This window comes from Fringilla coelebs, assembly GCF_963513975.1.
Source record: "Fringilla coelebs genome assembly, chromosome: 28".
NCBI lineage: Eukaryota > Metazoa > Chordata > Aves > Passeriformes > Fringillidae > Fringilla > Fringilla coelebs.
In genome coordinates, this window is record NC_140054.1 from 4931220 (window position 1) to 4955337 (window position 24118).

The window sequence follows — 24118 nt, forward strand, 5'->3', positions numbered from 1 at the left end:
GGTCACATCCTGTCCCAGCGTCCCAGTGCTGGGGCTGGGAGCAGCCCTGTCCTGTCCCATGGTCCGAACTGGGCAGCGGCCACCAGCCCAAACTGGGCCGTGTCCTTTGCTCTTTGCCAGCCTGTCCTGTCCAGGTGAAGCCCTCAGGAAGCTCAGGAGGCTTTTCCCAGAGGGAAGGAACAGCCACGAGCAGGATCTGCTCCCAGCAGGGCGCAGCCATGGAGGAGCACTCACAGCAGGAGGGTTTTGGTGCCGTGATCCCACCGTGGATCAGAGTCTCTCATCCCAGATGTGCCGAGAGCCGCCAGCAGAGATGTCCCCTCCTCCAGCAGCGCTGTCCTGACCCAGCTCCTGCTCTGGGCATTCCCACCCACAGCTGCTGCCCCTGCTGCCCCACCTCCATCTCCAGATGCCAGGGATGCTCCCGGGCAGCCCACCTGGAGCGACGCCACGTGGTGATGACCTCCGAGATTCCTAATTTACTCACAGATTAATTGCTCTGTAATTACCACTCTTGCTTCCCATCACCAGACGCTCATTTGCAGTGTGTGAGTGCAGGATCAGCCCAGCTCAGGGGGGGATTTTTGGGCAGGGGGGCACAGGCAGAGCGGGGTGACACTGGGTGACAGCCACCCCCAGGCGAAGCACGAGGCGGCGGCCGCAGCCCCACGGCACCACAGAGAGTGAACTTTTATTTCCAACAACGACAGCACCTGCCCCGTGGGGTGGGGACGGTGGGGAGGGCTGGGAGGGGGCGGCCGCGGGGGTCCCGGGGTCGGGGGGGTCCCGGGGGGCGGCCGCTCGCGTGCACACGGTGCACGGCGTGAAGAAACATCCCGGTAGAAAAGAACGAAGGTCTGAGGGCCTCGACGGCCGGTCCTGCCCCGGGGGTGGGGTGCAGGCGTGAGCGTGGGTGAGCATTTTGGGGGAGGGAGGGCGCGGGTCCCCTCCACACCCGCGTCCTGGGGGTGGCGGGAGGAGGAACCGCGCGAGGACGAGTGGGAGGCGGCTCTCCCGGGGGGCAGGGACCCCCCGGCCGCCCCGGAGCACGGAGCAAACCCGGCGCGTCGGCTCGCGGGGCCGCGCACGGGGCGGAGGCGGCGGCGGCGGGCGCGGGGCTCACACCTCCGTCTGGAAGTCGCCGTCGGCCGCGTCCAGGCCGGCGCAGGGGCTGTCCCAGTCTGCCCTGCACAGCTCCAGCCGGTCCCGCTGGGCGCTGGGCAGCGAGCCCAGCGTCATCGCCTTGAACGTGCTCCACGGCTTGGGCGGCGCGGCCGGAGCCTTCGGCCGCTGCTCCTCGGGGCTGGTCACGTCCTGCAGGGTGGGGGGCAGCTGTGGCCAGCTCTGTCCCACAGGCACCTCCTGCCCTCTCCAGGATGGGATGGGACAACCCCCCAGGAGGAATCAGGACTTACGTTGCCCGTGCTCTTGTCCCCGCCGCCCGACGAGACGCTCCACCGCTTTTCTCGCTGCGGAAAAACCCCAGCGCTCAGCCCCGGCGGTGCCCCTGGGTGCCCTCAATCTCCCTGGGGTGCCACAGTCCATGCAGGAGGAGGTAAAGGCTTGCAGGGTGCACACCAGGGCAGGACGGGGCCTCCAGGACCTCACCTTGGAGGAGCCGGTGGACGGAGCCCGGTACCGGTCCAGCGTGTGGAATTTCTGGTTGAGCTCGTGGTAGAGCTCGGAGTGGCGTTTCCGTGTGTGCATCACCTTCTGCGGGGGCAGAGCAGAGCCTGTGGCCATGGCTCTGCCCGCTGTCCCTCAGCACTGTCCCCTGTCCCTCGGCACTGTCCCCATCCCTGTCCCCATCCCTGCCTTCCTGGGGCATCCCAGACCAGCAGCAGAGCCCACTCCACGCTCATCATCGGTGTTTTAATCCAGAGCCAACACTTGGTACTGCCTGGTCTAAACCCCTCAGAGCTCCGGAGCTGCTGGCGGGGCAAAGGGAGTGGGGACAAACTGGATCAGTCCCCCACGATGGCACCGGTGACACCTCCATGGCAGGACTTACCTCGAAGTCCAGGTCAGAGTACCGCAACCTCTTCCTCTGGCAGGGGGACAGGCAGGAGCAGGGGAGGAGATGGAGAAGAAAAGGGAAAAGTCTTTGCAGGGCCAGGATGAGGGGGAACGGGGTTTCGGGGCTCATGCCAGCCCCGATCCATGCCCGGCTGGGGACCCGGAGCTCATCCTCCCAAGGGTGGGATGGCCAGGGGGCAGCACGGGGGGAATTCATGCAACCCTACACGTGCACTCGTGTCCTGGGCATAAACATCCCTCCCCACACGCCTGCCCAACAGCACCAGCCCCCCGCTCACCTCCAGGGACCCCACTTTCATGGCAGAGCCGGGCACGGTGCGGGGCATGGTGCGGCTGCGCTCCGACAGCTCCGAGGCCAGGATCTGCCTCACCGTGGGGTGCTGCTTGAACTGGAGGCCGTACGGCGCCTTCACCGTGGCGTAGGGCTGGTTGAGGTTCACATTGACGTGATCCACGGCCACAAACCCGGGATAGGCGTCCCCTTCGGCCGCCGGGCGCCCCGTCCCGCCGGGCACCGCCTCCTCCGCGCCGGCACCGAGCGTTCCCTCCTCCCGGGGGAAGGGCTTGAGGCTGCCGGTGCGGCGGGGCAGCATCATGTAATCGCTCTCTCGGGGGGGCTCGGGGGCCCGGATCCAGCCGTATTCCAGCGGCCGAAGGCTGCTCTCGGTGCACAGGTAAACGGGACCCGGCGCCTCCAGGCTGAGCTGCTGCGCCTGCGGCTCGCCCAGCTCGGTCAGACCCGCCACCACGTTGGGCGTCATCTTGGGCACCTGCACCAGGATGCTGGCGGGGGGGATGTTCCCGGGCAGGCTGGAGAAGCCCAGGCCGCCCTCCGAGGTGGTGTTGAGCTTGGGGTCTTCGTCCCCGTCCAGGGAGATGCGGGACAAGGTGCCCGTGATGGTGGCGGGGTTGCAGGTGTTCACCTCTTTGAACAGCACTGTGGGCAGGGAGCGGGGTCAGAGCCGGCCCTGAGGGTCCCACGGAGGGTGGGGATCACTGGAGGGACCCCCTGGCTGGTGCTGCCTGTCCCTCCCGGGTGTGGCACGGTGACAACAGAGGGGAGCTCACCTGTCTGACACGCCAGGTCAACGTCCTTTTCAAAATCTGTCTATAAAAATCCAGAAAGAAGGGAGAGAGCGAGAGAGAGAGGAGAGAAAGAGAGGGAGAGAGACGGGGAAATGAAGCACCATGGCCGGCACGGGCAGCGGCGGGGTCTCCAGGGCGGGACCCACTCACCAGGATCTGCACCTGCCCGTTCTTGCAGGAGTCGGGCGAGTTCTCATTCTCCTCGCTCCTGCACCCCCCCATCTGACACTTCACCACGTCCTGGACCTGCGGGGACAGAGCCGGTCACGGCCCCGCGGCCAGGGCTGTCCCCCGGCGCCCCTCCGGCGCCGCCCCACCTCTCGGCGCAGGAAGCCGTGCACGGTGATGATGACGAAGCCCTGGACGGAGTTGAAGACGGCGAAGAGGACCTGGAAGAGGATGGAGCGCCGGTCGGTCATGGCGAGCACGGCCGACATCCAGGTCAGCGCCAGCAGAGGCAGGACCACGCAGGAGCTCCACAGCGATGCCCTGGCGCAGGGAGAGAGGGGCCGGGGTCAGCCCGCGGGGCAGGACCGCCCCGGGACAGCCCCCCGAGCACTGCCCCCCTCCCCTGCAGCAGCCCCCCGAGCTTTGCCCCGCGCCCCGCAAGCATGGCCGGGGCTGTGTGACACAGCTGTCCCCTCTTCCTCGGTGTCCCCAAGCCAGCACCGGCGGGGAACTGAGGGCTGAGGGGACCTGTGGGCTCCAGCCCGCCAGGTGTGTCCCTGTCCCCACACAGCCACAGGGAGCTGGGGGGACGCGGGGCCACCGCCACCCTCCCACGGCCACCAGAACAGCAGAGAGGGGATATTTTTTTTTTCTCTTTTTTTTAGCAGCGAATTTTGGGGCTGCCTCTGCTGTGACCAAACCCCCATGAGCGGGGACTTTGGCAGCCTCTGGAGCTCACACCCCGGGAAGAGGGTCCCGGGGACACCCCCCACCCCAGGCCAGAAGAGCCCCCCAACCCCAGCGATGAGGTGACCTGCCATGGGAAGCCATGCCATGCAGACGTGATGGGACACCCCGCCCCGAGCACACAGCGTCACCCTTCCTTCCCCTCGGGGACCCCCAACCCGCCCCCCAACCCTTTCGGGGAGATGCCCGGAGCCCCCCTCCCCACCCGCAGCGCTGTGCTCGGGGCGGGGGGCGCGGCGGGCGCGGGACGGGCACTAACATGGCACTGCTGGCGGTGGCGGAGGTCATGGCCGCGCTGGACACCACGCCGCACTTGGTGCATTTCAGCAGCAGGCTGCCGCACGGGGGGGGCTTGGAGCTACCAGCCCAGCGCCCCCCCGGCGCCCCGCGGCCAGGACCGGGCCACGCGGGGGGAACGGGGGGAGATGCAGGCACGGGGAGAGGGGAGGGAGCAAGGCAGGAGGGCGGGGGGATGGACAGATGGATGGACAGATGGATGGAGGGATGGATGGACGGACGGACACAGGCAAGAAGCGAATGGGAGGAGGAGAAGAAAGAGAGAGAGAGAGAAAGAGAGCGTCGGGTTAGTCGAGGGCAGCAGCTGTTAATGGCGAGGGGGGGTGGCCAAGCGGCAGGGGAGGGGGCGGGCACGGAGGGGGGGCTGCGGCCTGCGGACCCCCCTTCCCCGAGGGAAGGAGTGGGGGTGGCTGCCCCCCAAATTCTGCCCCTCCAGCAGCCCCCAACGAGGGGCTGTGCTCACCCTGGGCCTGGCCCCCGCCGCCCACTGATGCGGTGAAATCTGCCCCACCCTGAGCCCGCTGCCGGGGCACCCCGTGCCCAGCCCCCAGCAGGGTGCGGGGGTCGGGGGGCAGCCCCGGGACCCCCCCGCGGGGCACAGGGCACTTACCCAGCTCGCTGCTTTTTGGACTTATCTGAAATGCCGTCGCGGGACATGAGCTTGTTGAAGACGATGATGCCCACCAGCATGTTCACCTGCGGGAGGGTGGGCTCAGGGCGGGCAGGAGCCCCCCGCCCGCAGCAGCAGCTGCCACCAGACACCCCCCAGGGTGGGTTTTGGGGGGTGCAGGGCTCTCGGGGGCAGCTCACCAGCACGATGACAGCAGCGGGTCCCACGAAGGCGTAGAGCAAACCGCCCTCCAGAGAGAGCCAGCAGCTGCAGGGGACCGGGGGTGGCAGGTCAGGGGACAGGCCCAGGTCAGGGGACAGCCCTGTGGCCGTGCCCTGCTCCCAGCCAGCAGCAGCCGCCGTGCCCCGCCCCATGTCCCCTGTCCCCTGTCCCCACGTACTAGCTCGCTGTGCCGTAGCCTTTGGTCCGTGTGAAGCCAACAGAGACAGCGACCACGAGGGCTGGCAACCCTGGAGAGGGGACACGGGGCTGAAGGAGCTGGAGGAAGGTGGCACTGTCCCCCCCTGTGCCAGCTCCAGGGGTGGGGACAGCGGTGACACTCCTCTGACAGCTCCCCACAGCCTGAGGATGCACAGCTGAGACACCTGGTCTGCTTTCCTCCGCTGTGCCTCAGTTTCCCTCCTGATGAGCCTGGGGGGTGCCAGGGAGGAGCGAGGGGTGCCCCCCTCCCACCCAGGCCGGACTCTTACCCCATCCCAAGCACAGGAAGCGCTTCCTGACCAGGCGTGTCCGGATCCGGCCGATCACCGCCAGGTAGGACTGCCAGGCCTCGGTCAGCACCCAGCAGAAGGACGAGAGGAAGAAGAAGTGGAGGAAGGCGGCGGTCATGGTGCACACGCCCTGCAGGGGAGGGGACACCGGGGGACATCAGTGTCTGGCACAGTGGCAGTTAAACCCCCGCGCCCGGCGAGGTTTGTGTCAAAGCCAGGGGCGGGCGCGGGGGATTTAATCCCGGGATCGAGTTAATCCAAATCCAATCTGCTGCTGGGAGCCGGCAGGGGACCAGGCGAGTGGCCTGGCGCCACAGCGAGGGTGGCAGCGTGGTGGCAGCGTGGTGGCACCCACCTTGCTGAGCATCTGGGACTGGCCCACGAGGATGAGGATGTTGGAAGCCAGGATGGAGACGCAGAAGTTGAGCAGGATGATGGAGCGCTCCGACTTGATGAACCTGCGGCAGGAGCGGCGTGGGGCCAGCCTGTCCCTGTCCCCTGTCCCTGTCCCATGTCCCTGTCCCTGTCCCATGTCCCTGTACCTGTCCCTGTCACTGTCCCTGTCCCTGTTCCTGTTCCTGTTCCTGTTCCTGTTCCTGTTCCTGTTCCCTGTCCCTGTTCCTGTTCCTTGTCCCTGTCCCACATCCCTGTTCCATGTCCATGTCCCTGTCCCTGGTCCCTGTCCCTGTCTCTTGTCCCTGTCCCCTGTCCCATGTCCCTGTCTCCTGTCCCTTGTCCCTGTCCCTTGTCCCTGTCCCTGTCCCACATCCCTGTCCCATGTCCCTGTTCCATGTCCTTGTCCCTGTCCCTGTCCCTGTCCCCTGTCCCACGCTGCCACAGGGTGGGCGCTGCCCTTGGGCAGCGACACTCCCAGGCATCTTTTCCCCCCCAGGTTTTCCATTCCCACCAGTCCCACTGGTGTTGAGCCTTCACCGGTGCCCTGTCCCCTTCTGTCACCCCCTCCCCACATGGCCTCACGCCCCAGGTGTCCCCTATGTCCCCATGTCACCTCCAGAAGGCGGCGTAGATCACCAGCAGGGTCAGCAGGGCCATGCAGGACACAGCGCAGCCGATCATCAGTGGCACCGACGGCGTCCCCGAGGGGTCCATGGCCTGGAGGGGGGGGACACCGGGGGGGGCACTGGCTGAGCCCAGCCCCCTCCCCACTGCTCCCTGCCCCCTCTGGGCCCTCCCCAGGGTGCCAGAAGGGGTCGGTGACAGCGGTGGCACAGCCAAAGGGGGCTCGGTGCCAACAGGGAATGCGGGAGGAATAACAACGGGGTGCCCCCTCCCCTCCTGGCACACTGCAGCACCCTGTATTGAGCTCCAGGGGCCGTGGCAGCCCCTGCCCACACAAACCCACCCTGCTGGGGGTGCTGGGGGTGCTGGGGGTGCTGGGACCCTTCCCCTGGCCGCTGGAGGACACCGCCACCCTCCAGTGCCCGCCTCATCCCAGCAGAAAACACTCCGTGCCCATCCCCACCCTCCCTCGGGAGCGCCCCCGCCCAGCCCGGGGGTCACCCCTCAGCCACATGCCGTGTCCCCAGCAGGCTGGTGGCTGTCCCCAGCCTGTCCCCTACCAGGTCTCTGGGCAGCTGGGCGAGCACGGCGAAGGTGGCGAGCTGGCGGCACTGGCACTTGGTGTGCGCCGGGAGGGTCTCCAGGGTTTGGCAGCTCTCCGTGTCCCAGTTTCCCAAGCCAGCATCCCTGATTAATGGGAAGAGAGCGAGGGAGAGCAATTTGAAATGATCAAACACACGCAGCCCCTCGCGCCTCGCCGGAGTTAACCCCTTCCTGACCCTGCCCGGTGGGAGGCACCGAGGGGGCACTGCCAGGGGACCCCCATGAGCTCAGGGAGGGGGTGAAGCCGTGCCCTGAGCTGATCCAGCAGAAAGGCCTCAGGTTTAATCATCCCACAGAGATTTGGGGGCGAAGAAACAGCACTGGGGCAGTGCCAGGACAGGCAGGAACAGCCCCAAGAGCCCCCTGGCACCTGTGTCCCTTCCCAGGGGGGCGATGATTCCCTATCTCCATGGGGACCCCTCCCTCCATGGGGTCCTCTCCCACCATGGGGATCCCTCGTTATGGGGACCCTTCTGTCTTTGGGACCCTCCTGCCCTTGGGGATCGCTCCCACCCTTGAGGACCCTCCTGCCATGGGGGCTCTCCTGTTAGAAAGATCTCTCCATCATGGGGACCCCCCCTTTTATGGGGACCCTTCCTTCTGTGGGGACCCTTCAGCCATGGGGACCCTTCCTGTTAAAGGGACTTCTCCTCCCTGGGGACCCTTCCTGTCACAGGGAGCCCTCCTGCCAGGGGATGTCCCCAGTGAGGGAGCAGAGAGTGGGGTGGCACTGCCACGCCCTGGGAGAGCAGCCACCGCCCCCAGCACATCACTGGGGGACACAAAACTGGGCACTGGGTCTGTGGGACAGCTGGGGACTGTCCCTGGGGCAGGACTGAGCCTGCCACGCTCATCACAGCCAACGCCTCCCCACCGGCTTGGGGGATGAAGCGGAACCAGTGACCCCAAACTGCGGGGCTACCTGGGCAGGGGGGCGGGCAGTGCCCTCCCCCAGCCCGCAGCGCTGCCCGCCCCCCTCCCTGCCCTACTTTCCCTCATTCCTGCCAGCACTAACAAATCACATCTGGCAGCCTGGCGCGGGCGGCCCCGCGGCTCCGGGGCCACATCGATCCCGTGGGAGCTCAGCTCACCCGTGCCAGCGGGGCCGGGATGCGGGAAGGGATGGTTCTGGCTCCTCATCCCTGTTCCCATCCCTGTTCCCATCCCTGTTCCCTCTTCCCTGTCCCTGTCCCCACCCCCATTCCCTGTTCCCTGTCCCTATTCCCATCCCTGTTCCCCCATCCCTGTGCCCATCCCTGTTCCCTGTCCCTGTTCCCATCCCTGTTCCCTGTCCCTGTTCCCTCTCCCTGTTCCTTGTCCCTGTTCCCTGTCCCTGTTCCTATCCCGGTATCCCCATCCCTGTTCCCTGTCCCTGTTCCCATCCCTGTTCCCTGTTCCCTGTTCCCATTCCTGTTCCCTGTCCCTGCTCCCTCCCTCCCAGCAGCCCCCTGGCACTGCCAGCTCTGCCCTGTCCCCAGAGTGTCCCCATGTCCCCGTGCCCCTGCCCCTCACTCACGTCCTCGAGTAGTCCCAGGTGACACACTGCGGGTGGGACGTGCCCTGTGGACACAGGGACAGGTTAGAGCTGCCACCAGCCCTGTCCCCACCCCACAAGGAGCGGTGGCCCTTGGGGACATTCCCTGGGTGCCCCAGGGGTGGCATGTCCCCACTGTGGGCACAGGGACTATGCCATGAATTGGGAACTGCTGGTCCCTGCCGGGGTCTCGGTGCCTGCAGATGACAGGGACCCACCTGGGACTGGGAGGGGACACAGCGATGGGACAGCAGGGTGACACTTGGACGGCATGGGAGGGGAAGGTGACACTCATGGAGGTGATGAAGGAACTCGTTGATGACACAGGAGGGTTGGTGATGAGGAAGGGCAATGCCACGGGAGGGGACAGTCACGATGGCAATGTGGGACAAGGGACACTTGTGTGGATGACACAGAGGGGGACACTCAGCGATGATGAGGGACACGAGCAGTCACATTGATGCGGAAAGGGGGACACAGGATGACATTGGAGGGGGACACAGGTTGATGTCATGAGACACGTTGGTGACGTGGGAAGGGACATTTCAGGTGACATGGGAGGGACACTCACGTTGATGACACGGGAAGGGACATTTCAGGTGCCAGGGGAGGGGACACTCACGTTGATGACACAGGAAGGAACATTTCCAGTGCCAGGGGAGGGGACACTCACGTTGATGATGTGGGACAGCTCCACCAGCACGAGCGGCTCCGCGGGCCGGGTGGGCGGGCGCACCGTCACCGTCAGCACCTTGGAGGTGACAGCCAGGGGGCTCCTGCGGGAAGGGACACGGGCTGTGACAGGCCGGGGGACAGCGGGGGACACCGCGGGCGGCGCCACTCACCTGGGCGGGGGCAGGATGAGCCCCAGCGTGCGGTACAGCACCGCCCCGATGACGAAGTGCGACGACTCCTCGGCTTCTGCAGAGAGAGCCACAGGCCGGGTGGCACGCGGGAGGGGACACGCGGGGCACGCCAGATGTGCACCCAGATGTGTGGGGCACACAGCTCGAGAGCACACGTGGTGGCCTGCACGTGCCTGGGGCTGCAGCTCGCGTGTGTGTGAATGGGAGCCAGATGTGAGCCCACATCTGCAGCAGGTGTGCCCTCGGGGACGCCTCCAGATGTGCATGCTCATGTGTGTGCACACCTGTACGTGCCCAGATGTGCAGGCTCACGCACGTGTGCACATCCAGATGTTCACCTTCACACCTGTGCGCACACCTGCACGCTCCCAGATGTGCACTCTGCCAGCATGCACACCTCCTCCAGATGTGCAAGCATGTGTGTGCTCCCAGATGCACACTCACATCTGTGTGCACACCTGCACGCTCCCAGATGTGCATGCTGCCAACATGCACCCCTCCAGATGTGCAAGCATGTGTGTGCTCCCAGATGTGCACTCACACCTGTGTGCACACCTGCACGCTCCCAGATGTGCACTCTGCCAGCATGCACCCCTCCAGACGTGCAAGCCCACGCCAGGGCGCTGTCCCAGACGTGCAGGAGCATTCAGGTAGGCGCATGCCCACCTCCAGCTGTGCCCACCCTGCCAGCTGTGCCCACACCTGGGCTCTCCCACTCACCTGCCGAGGCGAGGCTCAGCACCTCCCTGGGGATGAAGAGCTTGTCCTCGGAGCTGCGGGCCCAGTCCTTCATCCCCCGCCGGCCCTTCATGGGGAAGTTGATGTCGCTGGACACGGCGGACACGGGCTCCCGCTGGATGCTGGTCACTGTCAGGGGACACCCGTGTCACCTCCCCGCTCCTGCGTCCCCCTCAGGTCCCCACGCCCGCCCCGCCGCTCACCCAGGTTGTCGGTGACGATGAGGGAGCTCTGGAAAGCCTTCAGCGCATTCCCCACCAGGTGGATGAAGTCCTCCACCACCTTCATCAGGTGCACGGAGCCGGGAGAGACCTGTGGGAGGCGGGGGCAGCTCCAGAACCGCCGGGAAGCATCACCGCGGTGGGGACACCCCCGTGGCGGGGACATCCCGGCTGCCACCACCCCGTGCCACTCACCTGCTGGGCATCCTCCCACTTGTCACGGTTCTCGGCGTCCACCATGTAGCTCACCACCTGGAAGAAGCGCTGCGGGGACGGGGCTCAGCGGGGCTGGGGATGGACCGAGCGACCGACCGCCACCTCCCCGGGGAGGGGACCCTGGCCGTCCCCCTGCCCGCTACCTGCACGTCCTCGGAGGAGGGGATGTAGGTGGCCCTCTTGAAGGTGTCGGTGACGTTGCGCAGGATGTCCACGGAGAAGAGCAGGTCCCCGCTGTAGTAGGTCTTGCGGGCCATGAGCTCCAGCAGGCTCCGCACCACCTGGGACATGCCCTCCCCTGCCAGCACCCGCTGGCCCTTCGCCAGGTGCTCCCGCAGCTGGTACGGGGAGGGACAGCGGTGTCACTTTGGTGCCACCACCCCCCAGCGGTGCTGTGTGTCCCCAAAGCCCCGGGGACGCTGCAGAGCTCATTAAGGCAGCTGCAGGACGCGCGGGTTGAGGGAGCCCGCAGAGGTTTGGGGACGTCCAGGGTGGTCTGGGGACATTCACAGAGGTTTGGGGACATTCAGAGGGGTCTGGGGACATTCAGAGGGGTCTGGGGATATTCACAGAGGTTTGGGGACGTCCAGGGTGGTCTGGGGACTTTCAGAGGGGTCTGGGGACACGCATGCGGTCTGGGGTCATCGTCCACATCCCAAAAGCCTCTTCCCAAACACGTGGGAGTGCAACTCAAACAGGCCAGCTCTGGGACTGGGGTATTTTTCCAAGCCCACAGAGGGCTGCGGGTGGTCGCAGGAGTCTGGGGACATCCAGGGAGGTCTGGGGACATCCATGGGAGTCAGGGGCCATCCTCTCCACCCCAAAAGCCTTTTCCCAAACACACAGGAACTCAGCTCCAACCAGAACCCCCCTCCAGCTCTGGGATGGGATCCCTCTTCCCACCCCACAGGGGATTCCATGGCGATCTGAGGGAACCTTCCCGTCCTAAGAACCCTTTCCCACAGACACAGCCTGGGTGGAATCCCCTTTTCCCCACCCACCCATGGAGCCCTGCCTCAGTTTCCCCACGCCAGAGAGGTGAGGTGGCTCTTGGAGTGCCAGGGATGGGGCAGAGCCCCAGGGACAGGGACAGGGGACAGAAGGGGCCGTGCCAGAGCGGGCACCTACTGAGAGATGCAAGTATCTGTACTCGTGGGAGACGCAGCGGGCGAAGCTGGGCACGCCCCAGTAGGCGACCCCGTGGGGGCTCAGCAGGCACCGGCGGCTGGCAGTCCCTGTGACGGAGATTTGGGATCGGGGCTGGCACTGCCATCCCTTCCTGGCACCCAGTGCCACCCACAGCCCCCTGCACACGGAGATTTGGGATCGGGGCTGGCACTGCCATCCCTTCCTGGCACCCCGGTGCCACCCACAGCCCCCTGCACAGCTCCAGGGCCAGGGGATTTAGGGGTGCTTGACCCCAGTGTCACCCACCACCCCCTGCCCTGCTCCAGGGGGCCTGACCCCCGTGTCACCCCCTGCCCCTGGGGCTCTGAGGTGGCTCAACCCAAATGCCACCCACACCCCCTACTCTGCTCCAGGCCAGAGGGGTTTGGGCCACTTGTGCCCCAAATCCGTGGGGTTTGGGGTGCTCAACCACCCACCCCCCCCTGCCCTGTGCCAGCCCTGGGGACATCTGGGGTCACCTGTGGCGTTGGGGGGACATTTGTTGTAGATGATCTCCCCGGCAGCTGTCTTCTTCCAGGTCATCAGCATCACGTACTCGTCCTTGCACATCTCGTGGTAGGCTGGGGGGGAAGGGGGGATCAGCACAGCCCGGGTATGGGGTGAGGGGTGCTGGGGGGTGGGGGGCACCCCATACCTGGGCACTTCTTCTCGTTGCAGGTCTTCACCTCCTCGCCGGTGCCCTCGCAGGGGTAGCCCTGCATGCCCGTGCCCTCGCACATGCGGAAGCGCCGCTGCCAGCCGGTGTCGCAGGTCTTGGAGCAGAGGCTCCAGTGGTTCCAAGGACCCCACTTGCTGTCTGCTGTGGGGATGGGGACACTGTGGGACACCTGGTTCCGTGCACAGGGAGTGGCACCCGTGGGGACGGGGACGGGGCGCCGTCAGTGCTGCCCCACACGCTGTGAGCTGAAATCCCGCGGGGTGTGAAATGCATGGATCGGTGATTTAAATCTCTTTGAGAGCAGACTGGCATCCTGCTGCAGATGCCCCTCCTGCTGCAGATGCCCCTCATTCCCTGCCGCCATCCACGGGCACCATGGCACAGCCACCACCTCCCTCTGTGGCTGCCACCAGTGCCACCACTTCTCCCACAAAACAAGGAGCGGCTCGAAGGACAGGATGAGGACCCCGCGGTCCATCCTCTGCCCGGTGTCCCCACGCCCAGAGCCGTCCCCAGCCCCGTGTGCACACGTGAGGTCTCCCTCGTGCTTGTACGCCCAAAGCACGGCGGGACCCGCCGCCACCTGGCACCGACGGGTCCCCAGCGCGACCCGGGACGAGGACAGTGCCAACCCCCGGCTCCTCCAGCCGAGACGTGCCCGGTGATCCCTGGCATCACCCTCAGGCTCCCCGCGGCGAAGGGGGCCGCCAGCACTCCGGGCGTCACGGGCGGTGACGCCGCGGCGGCGCCACGGCGGGGCCGTGCCGGGTGCGCGGTGCCGTCCCCCCGCTCCCCCCCAGCGCGCGGGGCCTTACTGGGACAGGTGGGGTTGGAGCACTCCCGGGCGTCGGCGTGGGCCCCCCGGCACTCGGCCCAGCCGTGGGCCGAGACGCTGCACTTGCGCGTCCGCTGCTGGGTGCCGTTGGCACAGGTGACGGAGCAGCGGCTCCAGGCGCCCCACTCCAGCCACTGCCCTTCCACTGCGGGGACAAGGAGAGCGGCGTCTGTAGCCGCGTTTCTCTTCGCAGAGAAAAGCAAGGCACGACCTCCCCGGGATGTTTTCCTGGGATTCGCGTTCTCTGAAGCGCAGAGGAAGGGGAAGCCGCTCTGATCTCGCTTGCTGTGTGTTTGTGCAGAAGTAGAGTGCAGTGTGGAGATTGTTTACCCAGAGCGATGGGGTTTTGTTTCTTTGGCCTGTCAGGGCCAGGTGTGTGTGTGTGTCGGGACTGTCGGCGGACAGCCATGAGATTCTGGGCAGTTGAGTGGAGTTGAGTGCTTGGCAGATTCGATGCGATACCGTGTCATATAGTATAGAACAATATAGAATAATAAAGTCATTAATTAGCCTGCTGCTGTCAATGGAGCCAGAAGCATCCTTTCCTGCCTTCATTGGGGTTGTCTTGCTCTCTGACAGGCGTCAGCTCCCACTGCACTGCGGCCGCTCGGCCACACAGCCCCGGCTCGGGCTCACCGGGCAACAGGTCCAGCCTACGGATGTGCTAGACTGGGCAGGTGGTGCTGGGAGGGGGGATTGTCACTGGGACTGGCCCCTCCACCGGCTGGGACATGAGGGACACGCTCAGGGTGGGGACCCTGGTGTTGCTCGCACCGAACTTCGCGTTTCTGGCAGCCTTGGTGTTGTTTCCAACCAAACCCAGTGTCTCTGACATCGGTCCTGCCAAATCCAGAAGCTCTGGCGTTGCCTTCCACCAAATCCAGCAGCCCTGGCATCACTTCCAACCAAACCCAGAATCCCTGGCATCACTTCTGGCCAAATCCAACATCCCTGGCATTGCTTCCAATCAAATTCAGCATCCTTGTCATCAGTCCTGCCAAATCCAGCATCCCTGGCATCACTTCCAACCAAATCCAACATCCCTGGCATCGTTCCCTGCCAAGCTCAAGACTCCAGAAGCATCTCCACAGGACTGCTGTGGCCAAAGCTGTGCGCCATGGGTGCCACGTCCCTGTCAGAGCTGCTGCAGGAGCAGCTCCTGCCCTCCCTCCTGCTCCAGCTGACCCACATCACACATGGGACAACATCTGAGACATGGCATCCCCGCCTGTCACCGCAGAAACCCCACAGCCACCACCACGGCCAGGTGGCACGCAGGAGAAAGGGACAGCTGTGGCACTGCCACCTGTGTGCAGACAGACCCTGCAGCTGACCCCCTTTGTCACCTTGCTGTACCCCACAGCGTCCCTGTGCCATCCCAGTGCCAGGCACAGCAGAGGGGTGGGGAAGGAGCCGCCTCCTCCGTGGTCCCCTGCCCATGACGGGGTCGTGAGACCCCGGCACAGCCAGCAGCACCCAGTTCCCCCTTGGCTCTCCAGCGGGGACAGGACGGTGCACCCAGTGTCCCAGCTGCCCGTGGCGGTGCCACCCGTCCCTCGCGGCACCAGGAGCGCGGCCCTGGCGCTCAGCCGGCACCATCTCCTGGCATTCCCGGCGGGAAGAAGGAGCGTGGGGAGAGGGAGGTACTGACCCGGGCAGGTCGCGATACTGCAGGGCTTGGCCTGCAGCTCGGGGCCCTCGCAGGCCTTCCCTCCGCGCCGCGAGGCCGCGCAGCGCCGCGTCCTGGTCCTGGCCCCTCGCCCGCAGGTCACCGAGCACAGGCTCCACGGGGACCACTCCTCCCACGCGCCGGGAACTGCAACACAGCACAGCCCAGGGGCTCCAGCCTCCGAGGGGCCCCGGCACCGAGGGGTCCTGGCACGGCAGACCCCTCGTGCCCTGCCCAGGGCTCAGCTGGGCACAGTTCCCAGCGCTGCCTGCTGCGTTGTGGTCCCAAATCCCTGAGCTGGCAGCGGTGCTCCAGCCTCCCTTCTGGGGTGCTGGCACTGGTGCTCCAGCCTCCCTTTTGGGGTGCTGGCACTGGCGCTCCAGCCTCCCTTTTGGGGTGCTGGCACTGGCGGCGCACGTCCCCCCAAAGCCACGCATGATCCCTGTCAGCACACCGAGCACGATCTGCCCCTCGTGTCCACGGGAGCTCAGCTCCAGGAAAGGGTCAGGGACCATCCTAAAGGATGCTCCTCCTTGAGCTCTGATGTCCCCAGAGTGCCAGGGCGGCGCTGCCCTTCCCAGTACGGACACTGCATGTCCTGGGGGTGAGCATCCCTTGAAACGCCCCAGATTCAGACAGGGCAGCGTGGCTGCTGCTGTGGCACCCTGAGGTCCCTCCAGTGTCCCGCATGAGACACACGGACACCACCACGGACAGACAGCATCCTGCTGTCACCTGCCTCAAGTCACCGAGCAGCTCGCCGCCCTCCTGTTCCTTGTCAGGGGGAATCCCTCGGAATGCCATGCTCCAAATGCCCCAGGCTCCAGCACAAAGCCTTGGGGGCACCCAGGAGGAGCCCACAGCTCACCAGGAGAGAGGATGGAACGGAGTTCCCGAGGCAAATCCCCAGCAGCAGCTTCGCTGACAGGGCGCAGGGTGCAGGGCACCCGTTCCAGACACCTCCCCGAGAGAGACTCCAGAGGATGGAGGGATGCCAACAGCACCCCGAGCATCCCAGCACAGGCTGGGCACCACAACCGTGCCGAGTCACCCTTCTCATCCACCACAGCACCCCGAGGACACCCCAGAGACATCCCAGCAACGCATCCTCTCCATCCCCACCCGCCTGCTCAGCCCTGCAGGGAGCCGGCAGCGCAGCCCCGCGCTGTCCCCGCTGTCCCCACTGCCAGCAGTGTCCCCCGTACCTGGGCAGGTGGCGGTGTTGTTGCAGGTGCGGGTCTCCCGGAGCAGCCCGCTGCACAGCGTCCCGTACGGGGAGGAGACGCAGGAGCGCGTCCGCACCTGGGAGCCCTGGCCGCACGTCAGGGAGCACACGCTCCACTGCGACCACTCCTCCGCCGCGGGGTCCCCTGAGGGAGACAGGCAGCCTGAGAGCCCGCGGGGGACAGGGGACATGCCAGCAGGGCAGCCCGGCAAAGGGACAGGGGGGTGGGTGGCACCGGTGAGCGCAGGGTGAGGATGAGGTGGGGTGGGTGATAGGGGTGGCACTGCGGGTGTGAGCGAGGTGAGGCTGCAGATGGAGGTGGGGAAGGGACTGGGGCAGGGGATGGCAGCTGGTGTGAGGGACGGGATCTGTCCTGGGAGGGGATGGCAGAGCAGGCAGGGCAGACAGGGTGGGCAGGGTGGTCAATGGGTGGCACAGACAGGGTGGGCAGAGTGGGCAGGGTGGTCAGTGGGCAGCACAGACATGGTGGGCAGGGTAGGCAGGGTGGGCAGTGGGGACAGGATGAGCAGGGTGGGCAGGGGACAGCACGGACAGGGTGGGCAGGGTGGTCAGTGGGCAGCTGGGCTGCCCAGAAAGAGTGAGTGGGGTGGGCGGGATGGTCGGTGGGCAGCACGGACATGGTGGACAGAGTGGGCAGAGTGGTCAGTGGGCAGCATGGGCAGGGTGGGCAGCATGGTCAGTAGGCAGGGTGGGCAGGGTAGGCAGTGGGCAGCATGGGCAGGGTGGGCAGAGTGGTCAGTGGGCAGGGTGGGCAGTGTGGTCAGTGGGCAGCACGGACATGGTGAGCAGTGGGCAGCACGGGCAGCCCTTTGCAGCTCCCTCTCCCCACCCCGTCACACGCTGACATTTACAACAACTGGCTCTTATTAAGGTTGATGATGTCTCTGAGGCTCTTGGACAGCCCAGCAGCAGAGCCCATCCGTTTAAATCAAACAGGGATAGATGGGGGAGGGCTCCAAAGGGGACCATTTGTCCTGGAGACAAGCAGAACGTGGCTCCCGTGTCACCCGCAGCGGTGGCAACGTGCCGGGGCTGCTCCCTGTCACACGGGCACCCCGAGAATGGGCAGGGCCACCCCTGGGGTCACCCAGGAGCTCCTGGCGGGGCAGGAGCCCCTTGAGCAGCCGAGTGTGGCCGGGAATTCTGCACACCAGGCACACGGAGCAGAGCTGTGCCCATCCATCTCCCGCTCGCCTCCGAGCCCTCCGACCATAAATCAGGGAGGCTGGGGAGGGGGGAGCAGCACGTTCAAATTACCCAGATGGATTTGCCAAATAAATACATTGGAACGAAACAATTAATAGATTTTTTTTTTTTTCCCCTCTTGCTTTACAACCCTCGGAGGAAAGTGCAGAGGAAAAAATATATAAATGGAGCAAATTAAGCCAGTCCGTGGGCAGGAAGCTCAAGGGAGTCGCTTCATCTCTGTCACCCCTGCCCAGGTGCACGAGCCCAGTGTCACCAGTGTCCCCCTGCCTGTTCCTGGTACCTGTCTGGGCCATGTAGACCCCGGGTTCATCTGCTGACCGTGGCCACTGGGTCTTCACCTTCTGGTTCTCCTCGACCGCATTGCCTAAGAGAGAGAAATGTCCAAATGAGAGTGGGCAGGGGACAGGGATGGGGACAGGGATGAGGACAGGCCAGTGCAGGACATTTCAGGGGGATACAGGGGTGCCTGACCCCATGCTGAGAGCAAGACCTGGTTGAGCATCACTGAGCACACTCCCAGCGCCCCAAACCTGCGTCACAGCCACCCCAAAATGTCCCGGGGGTGGTAGCTGGAGCCCAGCCCGAGGTGCCACGTCCCTGGCGCAGGCAGGGTGCCTGTGTCCCCACCGTGCCAGGCGGAGGTGCTCTCCTGTCCCCACTTATCAGCTCGCTGCAGCGAGGTGGCACAAATTTATGGCTTGGCTCACCAAAAATAACAAGTGATCCATCAAGGGCACTTGGCGTGAAATTAACTGGCATGTGCGGGGCCCGGCGGGGGACGCGGCTGCAGGCACAGGGGGACACCTCCCTCGGCCTCCCCCACCCCCCTGGGCCACAACCCTGTCCTCCAGAGGGACTCCTGTCCCCAGATCTGGGCCCTGGAGCTCGCACGGATTCATCCCGGCTGACCCTGATGGATGTGGGACAGAGGGACAGCACCACTGATGCCACCCCAGGGATGTAACCCCCAAAATGCTGGGGTGACTCCACTGCTGTGACAGCCACGGGAGCAGCCAGGGATGGCACAAGTGCCTGCCAGCCCAACACAGCGATGTCCCCAAGGGATGGACGGGAGGTGGCATGGGGACACCTGGCACTGCCAGGGTGCTTTGGGCACATGGTGGCTCCCACTGGGACACAGAGGAGGGACAGCCAGCCCCAGGCAGGGAGCACAGCCTGCTCTGGCACTGCTTGTGCTGTCAAAAAGCCCCAAATTCATCCTGATTTGCCTTAACCCAGGGTAACCCTTCAGGGCTCCCCGCTGGCACCCTCAGATCCTGTCCTCGGACATCCCACTCCGGAATTCCCAGGGGCACGGGAGACACAGGGGGACCTGGGGACACTGAGGGAATGCCCAGGGGATTCTGTGGGGCCACCAGGCTGAATTCCCCACAGGGCCAGCCCCCCTCTGGGAGCACCACAGCAGAATTACACACGGCTCGGCAAGAGCCCGGGGAAAACCATAAATCCCGAGGATATACGAGGGCGTTCTCCCTGGCTGTGTTCGACAGAGACACCAAATTCAATTTCCTTCAGAGAGCACTAAATCCTTGCCTGTCACCACCAGGAGGCTGCAGCCAACCCCAACACCGCACCCCACCCCGCCCAGGGGTCCCCCAGCACCCCACCACAGTGGGGGCAAGGATGGGAGGGGATTTTGGGGACACCAGAGGGGTTTTTTGGGAACCTCAAGGTGAATCTCAAAGCTGGTTGTGTCCTTGTCCCAGCAGCACCTCTTTGGGTGTTGGTTTCTGAGCAGGGACGGGTTTGGGGTGAGAGAAACCCAAAATTGGAGCTGCTTGGCCTTGACACAGCAGGGTCACCCAGAGGCCATCAAAAAGAGGGGGTCACCCTTTTGGGGGTCTTCAGAGGGGTCACACCGCCTGGAGCCTGGAGCAGCAGGGTAGAACACACCCCAAAGTCACCCCACAAAACCCCAACCCACCCACGTGGCTCCAACCTCATCCCTGCATCCCCCTGGGAGAGCGGGGATGACGTGGGCACCGGGGACCCCGGGGTCAGGGCTGTGGGGAGGCTCTGGGCGGGCGCCAGCCCCACGGCGCTGCGGCGGAGCAGCCGCTGAGATCAGCGCTGGGCGCCCGCCAAGCCTCGGCTCACAGGCGCCATTCAGCCCCCCGGCCCTGCCTGCCACCATCCATCCCCCTGAAAGGGGACCATTCTCCACCCCGGGGGGCTGGGGGAGGCCAGGTGGGAGCCTGGGACCCCCCCCAGCTGCATGAAGGGCGCTCTGTGAGGCAGCCCCGCGGCTCAGCGCGGTGACACCCGGGGGGGGACGGTGGCGGCGGCGTGGCACGAGGGGTGGCCGTGGCAGCGCGTCACCCCCGTGGCTCTGGCACCGCAATAACGCCGAAGCTCCGGGCGCTCCAGCCTTTAATTGAATGTCAAATGTAATTTGGAGAAGGAGCCGGAGTTTGCGCTGCGGCCGCGGCAGCCGGAGAGGCGGAATGTGGCGCTGAGCCCTGCCGGCTCTGCAGGGACCCCCCTGGCCAGCGCCTGGGCCAGGCTCGGGGGAAACAACCCCACTGAGCCACTCCTGGGGACGTGCTGGGTCCCCTGGAGGAGCATCCTGCTTCTCCATCCCATCCTGGATCCCATTTTCCCATCCCCCCCAGGATCACAATTCTCGATCCCATCCTAAATCCCACTTTTCCATTCTGTTCTGCACCCCCCTTCTCCATCCCATCCTGGATCTCCCTCCTCCATCCTGGATCCCTCTTCTCCATCCTGGATCCCCCTTCTCCATCCCATCCTGGATCCCAATTCTCCATCCCATCCTGGATCCCACTTTTCCATCCCACCCTGGATCACAATTCTCCATCCCATTCTAAATCCCACTTTTCCATTCCGTTCTGCACCCCCCTTCTCCATCCCATCCTGGATCCCCTCCTCCATCCTGGACCCCAATTCTCCCTCCCATCCTGAATCCCCTTCCTCCATCCTGGATCCCAATTCTTCATCCTGGATCCCTATTCTCCATCCCATCCTGAATCCTCCTCCTCCATCCTGGATCCCCCTTTTCCATTCCATTCTGGATCCCAATTCTCCATCCCATCCTGGACCCCAATTCTCCATCCTGGATCCCAATTCTCCATCCCATCCCGGATCCCCTCCTCCATCCTAGACCCCAATTCCCAATCCCATCCTGGATCCCCCCTCTCCACAGGCAGCCCCAGCCACCACAGGTGTCACCCCTCGGGCACAGGGTCAGCCAGGCTGACCTTGGGGCTGGCGCCTGACCCTGGCGCCGAGCTCTTAATCACCCATCGGGAGGGGCGCTTAAAGAGGGAAAAACAAAACAAAACGGGAAAAACCCCCATAAAACGAAATCAGCTCAAGCAGCTCCCCTCGGGATGAGGCGATTTAGAGCCCTGCAGCTGTGAGGGACCGGGGATTTAGTGGGGGATCTGCCCTTAATGACATTTAGCTCCTGAAATAAACGCTAAAGCCCAATGAAATTATCTCCACACCCCCGGCCCGGCCCCGCCACCTAATCTGCCGGATAAAGACCCCGCGCAGCCCAGTCGGGGATTGCTCCTGCCCGCGCATCACCCTGAGGCTGCTGAAGGGAAAACATCTGGCCAGATGTGTCCCAAAACCCCCGTACCACCTCGCCGGGCTTAGCAGCGCAGGCACGGGCGGCGGCAGGACAAGGCGGCCCTGCCGCGGATCCCGGAGCCGGCTGCTTTATCCTCAGCCGCTCCTACGGTCCCGGAACGAGCAAATGGCCTCATTCCGCCTGGTTAATAGCCCGGCCGCCGTGCCGTGACATCCTGCCTGGAATAACAAGCGCCCGGGCTGCAGCAGTCAAGGGTAATTTGCCACGGCAAAGGGTCATTTTACCTGCAAATTGTTTTCCGCGTCTCCACCGGGGCAGAGCGAGCTGGCTCCTGCTCCTGCCCCGTGCCGGGGAGGCGGCCAGCGAGGCCGGGGAGCCGTGTGGGATGTGCCGGGGCAGCCGTGGCCACAGCCCTGCCGGTGGTGGGGTCACTGTGGCATTCCCAGAGATGGCCGGGCCGTGGAAAGGGCAGAGCAAGCTGCGGCTCCACGGATTTGAACTTTGTATGGATTCCCTGCTCCGTGCAGGGATTCCCTCTCCGTGCACAGTGTCCCACTGGAAACTTCCAGCCCTAAGGGAGCGTGCTCAAAAGGGATTCATCCATCCCATGGATTCCCTGCTCCTTGCACAGCTCCCTCCTGCCCTGAGCAGGGTGCACAGGCAGGATTCATCCATCCTGTGGATTCCCTGCTCCATGCACAGCTCCCTCCTGCCCTAAGGAGTGTAGACAGGCAGGATTCATCCATCCCATGGATTCCCTGCTCCATGCACAGCTCCCTCCTGCCCTAAGGAGTGTAGACAGGCAGGATTCATCCATCCCATGGATTCCCTGCTCCTTGCACAGCTCCCTCCTGCCCTAAGGAGGGTGCTCAGGCAGGATTCATCCATCCCGTGGATTCCCTGCTCCATGCACAGCTCCCTCCTGCCCTAAGGAGTGTAGACAGGCAGGATTCATCCATCCCATGGATTCCCTGCTCCATGCACCAGCTTTCCTGCTCCATGCAGAGCACCCAGCTGCACCCTCCAGCCCCACAGAGTGTGCAAGGGAAGGATCCATCCATGGCATGATTTCCCTGCTCCATGCCCAGCTTCCAGCTGGCACCAATCCTACCCCAGCAGCGTGCTTGGGTGGGATCCATCCATTGCACCATTCCCAGTGCCCTACTGGCATCTCCAGCCCCAGGATCCATCCACTGCACCATTCCCAGTGCCCCACTGGCACCTCCAGCCCCAGGATCCATCCATTGCACCATTCCCTGCCCCATTCCCAGTGCTCTGCTGGCACCTCCAGCCTCACAATCCATCCATTGCACCATTCCCAGTGCCCTGCTGGCATCTCCAGCCCCAGGATCCATCCATTGCACCATTCCCAGTGCCCTGCTGGCATCTCCAGCCCCAGGATCCATCCATTGCACAGATTCCCTGCCCCATTCCCAGTGCCCAGCTGACACTTTGCAGCCCCAGGATCCATCCATTGCACAGATTCCCTGCCCCATTCCCACTTCCCAGCTGGCACCTCAAGCCCCACAGAGCTCACACAAGCAGGATCCCCCCACTGCACAATTCCCACCATCCCCACTCCCCGTGGACCCCGCACCGGCAGAACCCACCCACTCCACCAGCACCAGCAGCACCCAGCGACCCCCAGCACGGCACGGGGGGTCCATCCCCGCTCCCCACTCACCGTGTGGCACCTCGGGCAGGTCGAGCTCGTCGGCATTCGCGGAATGCAGCTCGGTGGGGCAGCAGTCGGGCGCGGCGGGCGCCGGGGTGGGCGCGGGGGCCGGGGGCCGGGTGCCGTTGCGCCGGGGGGCCGGGGGGCTCTCGGCCTGGCAGCTGCAGCCGGCGTGGGTGAAGCCGCAGCGGCGGGCACCGGGAGCCTGCAGGCACTCCTCGAGCCAGCGGCACAGCACGCTGCAGGTGAACTGGCTGGAGTTGTTGTTGTTGATGAGCAGCACCTCCACGAAGCGGAATTCCAGCGCTTGCGGCTCCAGCAGCCGCGGGGCCGCCTCGGGCTCGGCCGCCAGGCACAGCTGCACGAAGTTCTTGTCGAAGTGCAGGAAGGTGAAGGGCCCCGCGCCCTCGCACAGCTCCAGTTCGGCTTCCTCGTCCTCCTCTTCCTCCTGCTGCTGCTGCTGCTGCTCCGGGCGCTGGCGGGCGGGCGCGGGGCTGGCCTCGCCCCGGGGGTCGCAGGTGTAGTTGGCCAGGTAGTGGTCGAGCGGCAGCACCATGGGCGAGAAGTGGGTGCAGACCTGCTCCTCCCGGTTGAAGCGGAGGTAGAGCGAGTACTTGGTGGGGTCGGGGTTCTCCAGGGTCCAGGAGCAGCCGGAGGAGATGGTGGGGAACAGGTCCTTGAGGGAGAAGGAGCCGTAGAGGACGCCAGAGGCCAGGGCGGAGCAGGCGCTGGGAGCCGGGTCGAAGCCCCGCGTGAGCCACAGGACAGACGATATCACAGCCAGTAAGAGGGGACCAGCAGCGGTCATCCTATGGCATTTGCCCTGCAGACAGACAGACAGACACACGGACAGAGGCTTACCCGGAGGCTTGGGCTGGGGGTCAGCGCCCTGCCCTGAGCCCAGCTGGTGTGTGAGCAACATCCCAGTTACCCCATGTCCCCTCCCGGTTCATGTCCCCACCTGGTTCCTGTCCCCATCTGCCACCTTGTGGGGTTACAGGGGGCTCCTTGCAGTGCCAGTGAGTCCCCAGATTGGGGACAGTGCAGCACAGAGCGAGGATTTCACCCCAAAACCACCAGAGCAGAGTCCTGCAGGTCCCCCCTGCCGTGACCCTCCCACCCTTGGCTTACCCCTGGCCAAGCACAGCCTGAGCAAGGAGCCACCAAACAACTTCAGGCAGGGCTAC

At 65.1% G+C, this 24118-nt stretch overlaps 1 protein-coding gene across 1 annotated transcript; it reads right to left on the reverse strand.

The window, feature by feature from the left end:
- Nucleotides 1-1119: 1119 nt before the first annotated feature.
- ADGRB2 (adhesion G protein-coupled receptor B2) lies at nucleotides 1120-23748 on the reverse strand (the record flags this gene model as incomplete). The annotated part of the gene is made up of 31 exons (XM_084222578.1): nucleotides 22941-23748; nucleotides 17960-18043; nucleotides 16430-16594; nucleotides 15207-15371; nucleotides 13536-13700; nucleotides 12697-12861; nucleotides 12521-12622; nucleotides 12003-12109; nucleotides 11018-11212; nucleotides 10854-10922; nucleotides 10641-10749; nucleotides 10420-10566; nucleotides 9679-9754; nucleotides 9507-9609; nucleotides 8816-8859; nucleotides 7257-7383; nucleotides 6686-6789; nucleotides 6032-6134; nucleotides 5656-5806; nucleotides 5346-5415; nucleotides 5146-5212; nucleotides 4946-5031; nucleotides 4298-4396; nucleotides 3441-3612; nucleotides 3274-3369; nucleotides 3106-3145; nucleotides 2316-2974; nucleotides 2012-2047; nucleotides 1609-1713; nucleotides 1416-1469; nucleotides 1120-1314 (listed from the first exon to the last, which is right to left on the reverse strand). The coding sequence occupies exons 1-31, from the start codon at nucleotides 23737-23739 to the stop codon at nucleotides 1120-1122; spliced, it is 4659 nt and encodes a 1552-aa protein (XP_084078704.1). The 5' UTR covers nucleotides 23740-23748.
- Between the last annotated feature and the right edge of the window lie 370 nt (nucleotides 23749-24118).